General features: G+C 41.4%; 1 protein-coding gene across 1 annotated transcript; it reads left to right on the top strand.

Annotated features, from left to right (window-relative positions):
* Positions 1 to 632: 632 nt before the first annotated feature.
* Positions 633 to 7014, top strand: atic (5-aminoimidazole-4-carboxamide ribonucleotide formyltransferase/IMP cyclohydrolase). The gene is made up of 14 exons (XM_034117028.1): positions 633 to 805; positions 992 to 1118; positions 1227 to 1370; positions 2348 to 2436; positions 2554 to 2705; positions 3518 to 3674; positions 4348 to 4473; positions 4564 to 4757; positions 4846 to 4935; positions 5032 to 5157; positions 5246 to 5338; positions 5424 to 5606; positions 6373 to 6528; positions 6665 to 7014. Exons 1-14 carry the CDS (start codon positions 787 to 789, stop codon positions 6782 to 6784), a joined length of 1776 nt encoding a protein of 591 aa, XP_033972919.1. The 5' UTR covers positions 633 to 786; the 3' UTR covers positions 6785 to 7014.
* The last annotated feature ends 136 nt before the right edge of the window (positions 7015 to 7150 follow it).

The following is a 7150-nucleotide window of genomic DNA, read 5'->3' as shown; positions in this document are numbered from 1 at the left end:
ACCCATGGCTTGCTGATGTCCTTAGTTTCCACTGTGTCATGTGACAAACAGTTTTTTCACTTCCTCTGCCAAGCTAAAAAGGTTTCGTAACAGGCATGTTGTGGGACACACTTTCAGTGTAGAATTAGTGTTATTTAAAATGTGTTTATGATTTAACAAATTGATTTTACCATTACAAGAGACATATCAATAGAATAATACCAACAAAAGTAAATAAAAACCCTATTTTAAATGTTATATTTGACATGCAAGTTGGTCACCAAGAAGCTGGGACAAGAGAAAAAGGCAAAATTAGGGTGTTCGAGAGCTATTTGATATTTTAAATAATATTTTGAAACCACCTTTTCTACAACTGTATATGCATGTTGTCTCAAGACAAGTATGTAACACAACAAGTGCATGTTTTAGCTTTTTGGGCATGGATTATTTGATTTTTTTATATGTGGGACATTTCCTCCAATTCTGGAATGACCCAGATATCTTTACCCTTTGACATACTATAAATACATTACATTACTTATCGTAATTGTTGTACTTTCGGTTGAAAATGCGCATTTTCTGCGCAGTGTAGCCATTTTGGGTGCACTTGTTTGTAATGGGCGGGCCGTCCTCAGCAGGGCGGGTCTTTGCAGTTTTGAAGCACATGATGAGGCAATGAAAACCGTGTAGATTTGTCTCATCCTACACAAAACTTATTTTGGAGTTATCCTTGTTACACAGAGTGGAGACTGAGCTGAACCCTCTCTACACCACACACACACTGCAGACTGACAACGTGAATCTAACATGGCCTCCTCAGAGCTTGGTAAGACTTTCTGTTTAAAACTGAACAAATTAAGAAGTTTGTATCTGCGACATGCAGGCTGCTAGCACTCTGGCTAACACTAGCCAACGTGGTCTGCTTTATATCGTTATGTACTCCTCTTTTGCGTCCGTCATAATGCTTGCCTTTAAGTTGTTTGGTAAGTATCCTCTTTATCTGTCCTTGCAGCACTTTTGAGTGTGTCAGACAAAACTGGACTGGTGGACTTTGCCAAAAGGCTGGTGGATGTTGGACTGTCTCTGGTCGCCTCAGGGGGCACAGCCAAAGCCCTGCGAGAGGCTGGCCTGGCTGTCAGGTGGGTACTCGAATAGTCCTTAAAATAATACACTAGTGTGTTTTCCCCAAATTAACATATATCAGCTCTGTCCCTCTGTAACCTGTGTGTGCCTCTGCTGTGTGTCAGGGATGTGTCTGAGCTGACTGGACATCCAGAGATGCTGGGGGGCAGAGTGAAGACCCTGCACCCCGCTGTGCATGGGGGCATCCTGGCCAGGAAAACCCCCTCTGACACCGCAGACATGGAGAAGCTCGGCTACAGCCTGGTCAGGTGAGAGAAGCCCAGCAACAAAGTCTAAAACATAAACTCACACCTATCACTGACATTGGATATTTTATTATAGTCTCAGGTTTAAAATAGCATAATGGATATATTTGGGGAGAAAAGGTAGGATTTAGAAACATTTCCTACAAAGCCCAGTTTAATCAAAGAGCATGCACGACCTGTGGCAGATCATAAGCTAATATAATTAGAATAAAGACTTGTGTTGTCTCATTAGGAAGCATGTGTAGTTCATTTAGCCTCTGAGTTAATAGAAACGTGCTGCTCCTGCTTTCAAGCTAGTCCTGTGACTCTCATTTGATTACCACTGAAATGTGATAAAATCAGACTTTACAGATTTGGTATTTGGGGAATTCAACTATACATTTGATTAGAAATCTGATAAACACACATACATACTTCTTTATCTTGACCAGTTGATAAATGATGTGTTTAAATGAGGTAAATGAGGGGGAGGTTGAGTCAATCATCTGATTAGGATGAAAGATGATCCTTGATCACAGTGTTGCTTAAACAACAGTCACACAAGTACAATAAAGAAAATATGTAGCATAGAAACACAGACAACAACTAGAAAATGTATGTACATTTTATTTTCAAATGCCCCCCTGTATTTAAAAGTAAAGCTCTCAATTAATTCTTTCTGGGAGGTCTTGAGCATAAACAGACTTTTGAAGCTAGGATTACAATGTAGTTCAATTTTTTATTATTTCTTTAATTCATAGATGTTTAATACAGTTTTCTCTTATGTCTTTATGAATTTTCTACAGCTGCACTGTTTGAATGTTGCTCATTTTCTAACACTGATATCACTTGGTAGAAAGTCGCCCTAAATGGCAATGTTGTTGTTTTGTATGTGTTGCATATTGTTGTAGTGTTGTATATGCTTGTATATTTTTGTGTGTTTTTTTTTGTGATGATCTTTATTAGGAGTATGACATTCATTCTGTGTTGTTCTTTTAAAGAGTGGTGGTGTGCAACCTCTACCCCTTTGTGAAGACGGTCTCTAACCCGAGTGTGACAGTGGACGATGCCGTGGAGCAGATCGATATCGGTGAGTGTGCAGAGGAGACTGTGTGCATGTAGTCAATTACCTGAATATAAGTATATCACTTTACATTAAAACATAGTTATTTAGCTTGTGCATTAACAAGTGTTTCTTCCTTCCCAGGTGGAGTAACTCTGTTAAGAGCGGCGGCAAAGAATCATGCTCGCGTCGCTATAGTGTGTGATCCTGCTGACTACCTGCTGGTTGCCAAGGAGATGGAGAGTTCAGGAGACAAAGATACAACCCTGGAAACCCGCAGGACTCTGGCCCTAAAAGTAACGCCACTTTATATATTTTCCCAACATTTAATTTGAATATATACGAACTAGGATATTTAGGGGTAGATTATCTGTATTATGTGTAATACAATTACTCCACACTTCTGGAGCACATTTTATAAACATTTCAATATTTGACTAGAGCTCTTTTATTTAAACGTTTTAATGTCTCGCTATCAGCCTTTCTTGATCCTTTAACTACTTCTACGTAAAACATCTGTTCATCTCGCCCATCACTGTTCAGACTTGTGTTGAATCCTGCTTTTGGCTCAATAATGATTGAGCAGGTTTCAAAGTGATTGTGTAATAGTTATAACTAACCCATTGTATGCTGATTAAACATTGAGGTTTTTGAGGCAAAAGTCAGATAATGTAATGTTGATCAAATAACTGATTTCAGATGAGGTATTTGTTTTTCCCCAGTATTCATTTTAGGTTGATTATGTTTGAGGTTCAGTGCAAGTCAAAGTCCAGTCCAGTGAAGGATTTCTGTTTTAAGTGTTGAAATATTTGTTTACAGATTTTAACATCAGGACTTTGAAGTCCAACTGAACTTATGGCTAAACACAAAAACAGATCAGTTTAAGATCACAAATGATTTACTGCTTTGCTTTGCTTTGGGATACCAATATATAAACTGCGCAGAAATGGTCTTAAAAAATATATAGGAATTTTGACCTTCAATTCTTTGGATACACTGTAGATGCCTTAACGAAAATAACTGCATTTGGTACAAAACAAAAGATTATGTGTTTTCATTTTCATATATTTGGTTCATCATCAGTGTGTATTTGTTCTCTGCTCTTCAGGCCTTCACACACACAGCTCAGTATGACGAGGCCATATCTGACTACTTTCGTGGACAGTACAGCCGTGGTGTTTCACAGCTGCCTCTTCGCTACGGCATGAACCCCCACCAAGCCCCTGCCCAGCTCTACACCCTGCGCCCAGCCCTCCCCCTCAAAGGTAAAGACCCCCCCCCCCCCCCCCCATCCCATCACAGCTGTCTCCTCTGACCTGAAGCAGTCATTGTTTATAAGTTTGGCTTTAAAGTAGGAGTTTAACATTTTGGAAAATACACTTCTTTGCTTACTTTGAGTCAGATGAGAAGATACTATACTACACTTTGCTACAATACAATGACTTTTAATGGCAAACTTAAACAGTTTTTTTATGGCATACCTTTTAACAATCGCCAACCTGTGTGGGGCAGTGAATCTAGAAGTACCAACAACTGCAGTTCATTGAATGGCCACTTGAGGCCTGCCTTTAAAAGAGTCTCCAAAAGAAAGCCCAACTCTACAGCAGAAACCAACATGTTAACAGCCTCAAACAAAAACAGTTTTTGTCTCAAGAGCTCATTTCGTGCCACTTTTTGCAAGAAACTAATAAGTGTAGATGACATATAAAGCAGGCAGTGATTTTGGAAGTAGTGTCCTCTCATCGCTGACTCCTAAAATACTGGAAACTACTGATGTAAATTAACATATTTCTAGCTCCAGCATTTTACACTGATGTATAATATAACATGCACTGTCCTTATCAAACAAGGAAAAATAACCTTGTCAAAAAAAGTTCTGACAAAAAGTATAACAAAAAATGACCTAGCCTTGACATCATTCATTTCCCCCCCTCTCAGTGGTCAACGGTTCCCCCGGCTTCATCAACCTGTGTGACGCTCTGAACGCCTGGCAGCTGGTCAGAGAGCTGAAGAGCGCCCTCGGCATGGCTGCTGCCGCCTCCTTCAAACATGTCAGCCCTGCTGGTGAGAAAAGAGATTCATTCTCCAGGGTATAAATATGGAGCTGAAATGTAGTTCCTTATATTAAAATGACTCTTCATGTTTCTTCTGAAGGCGCTGCCGTGGGAGTTCCTCTGAGTGAGGAGGAGGCCAAGGTGTGCATGGTGCACGACATGCTGAAGGACCTCTCCCCCCTCGCCACGGCCTACGCCCGGGCCAGGGGCTCCGACAGAATGTCCTCTTTTGGAGACTTCATCGCTGTGTCCGATGTTTGTGATGTTCCCACTGCCAAGATCATATCAAGAGAGGTAAAATAATATGTACGAAAGAAAAGAACAAATAATCTGTTAGTTTTATTGCTGCAACATTGCTTTGATGATTCATATGTGCTCTCAGGTGTCTGATGGTATCATCGCTCCTGGTTATGATAAGGAGGCACTTAAGATCCTCTGCAAGAAGAAGAATGGCAACTACTGTGTGCTTCAGGTGAGAGTTTTTTTATCATCATCATGTTTAAATAATGATCATTAGAATGAGGGTTAAGGTAAATGTTCCTATTAACAATGTGTGCCTTAATCCCAGATGGATCCAGAGTATGCGCCGGATGAGGCGGAGGTCAGAGTGCTGTTTGGTCTCTATCTCAAACAGAAGAGGAATGGAGCGATGATCGATAAGGAGTTCTTCAGCAACGTTGTTTCCAAGGGCTCGGTGAGTCACTGTAGTGTACTTATGTCCTTTTTTTAAATAACTATTTTATTGTTTACACAATCTCATCAAAGTGTTTACCTTTCTGAAGCTCTCAGAGGGAGCTGTGCGGGACCTGGCTGTGGCCACCATCGCTGTCAAGTACACTCAGTCCAACTCTGTCTGCTACGCTAAAGATGGACAGGTAAGAACAGGCAGATAAAGGGAGGAGAGAGGAATCCGGATGAGACCTACACTTTATACTCTAATGTTTTCTCTGTGTTTTACAGGTTGTTGGTATTGGAGCAGGGCAGCAGTCCCGTATCCACTGCACCCGTCTGGCAGGGGACAAAGCTGATAACTGGTGGCTGAGACACCACCCTCAGGTCCTGAACATGAAGTTCCGCAGCGGTGTGAAGCGAGCGGAGATTGCCAACGCAATCGACCAGTATGTCAGCGACACCATTGGAGAGGTAAGTGGGTAACAACGGGCAACAAACACTTTGAGGATAAAGCAGTAGTTAAGTTGTACTGTTGTGGTAGGAAGACAATTCCAGTAACACCTGCAATAATTTCTTACTGCCAGCTCTGTAAGAAAAGCCATTCAGTGTATTTGCAATGTTGTGTTACTTAAAGGTAGGGTAGGTAAGAATGGAGAAACCAGCTCGAGTAAGCTAGAATTTTGAAAGTACGCAGCCGAAAACAATCTGCCCCTTCCTTCAGACTTCCTTACAGAGCCCCTCCTCCAACACACACGAACGCGCACATGACCAATGAGGGCACGAGATAAGTTTGTGCACGAGATGGAAGGCTGACAGGCAGGTAGGCCATCCAATGATCTGCCTCGGCCCGCGGCAGATAATTGGACTTGCTTTTTACAGCGCCACGGCTTCCACAGATGAAATATTTGTATATATTTATTGTCAAAGCATTTAATTTATTCATTGCTATCGGGATGTTAAGAGCATTCCATGGAATATAACAAAAAGTGTTTCTGAAGTTAATTACCTACCCTACCTTTTTAAGTATACACATTTCTCAGTGACTGGTCATTCTTATCAGGTTTGATTTTGCTCAAAACAGAGCTATAGCAACTTAGCAGCAGCTATGGCTGCATTACATCTGACTTGAATACATTTGTTTAAACTGCTTCCACAGTGGCCGTCAAGCACACACAGTTCACATGTAATGTTTGAGACATTGAGAGTAACTGAAAGGTCCCGTATTGTGTGTTGACAGGGCCCAGACTTGGACGTTTGGAAGTCGAAGTTTGAAGAGGTGCCTGAGCCTCTGTCAGAGACTGAGAAGAAGAACTGGATCAGCTCCCTGCAGGCTGTGGCTGTCAGCTCTGATGCCTTCTTCCCCTTCAGAGATAACATAGATCGTGCCAAACGGGTAAATATAACATCTTTCACATAGGCATGGGAATGGCCTGCAGACACCTGTTTAAGTCTTACCTTGTGGGAACACTTTCAACTTTGAAAATATAACTTTACTAACGTTACTTCCCGGTGTGTGTGTGTTTGTGTAGAGTGGTGTTGGGTTCATCGCAGCTCCAGCGGGCTCTGCTGCTGATCAGGTTGTGATTGATGCCTGTAACGAGCAGGGCATCACTCTGGTGCACACCAACCTGCGGCTCTTCCACCACTGAGCGCCTCAGCACTTCTTAGTGTGCTCTCCAAACTCAACTAACGGTTTGCATCATTGGAGCCAACATATTTTCCTAATACTGCTGATACTTAAAAGCATTCCTTAGTCACAATGTACTGTTTTGTAACAAATTAAAAGCATTCCTTACTTTTGTTTCTAACAGACGCAGTGCACATGTTCATTCTAGGTCAATAATGTTTCACTGTGTAATAAACTGTTAATGGCAATTCATGAGTATGTTGTGTGTTTTTAGCCATGCTAGCACCACCACATTAGTTCAGATTAAAATATGTAAACAAGTATTGTTCTGTGATATTTTGTACAGACAATAATGGTTAATGATGTTGGGGATCACCTGACTTTTCAG

Source organism: Trematomus bernacchii, unplaced genomic scaffold (assembly GCF_902827165.1).
Source record: "Trematomus bernacchii unplaced genomic scaffold, fTreBer1.1, whole genome shotgun sequence".
Lineage (NCBI taxonomy): Eukaryota > Metazoa > Chordata > Actinopteri > Perciformes > Nototheniidae > Trematomus > Trematomus bernacchii.
Note: the sequence above shows the minus strand (reverse complement) of the source record. Positions and strands in the feature narration are given on the sequence as shown.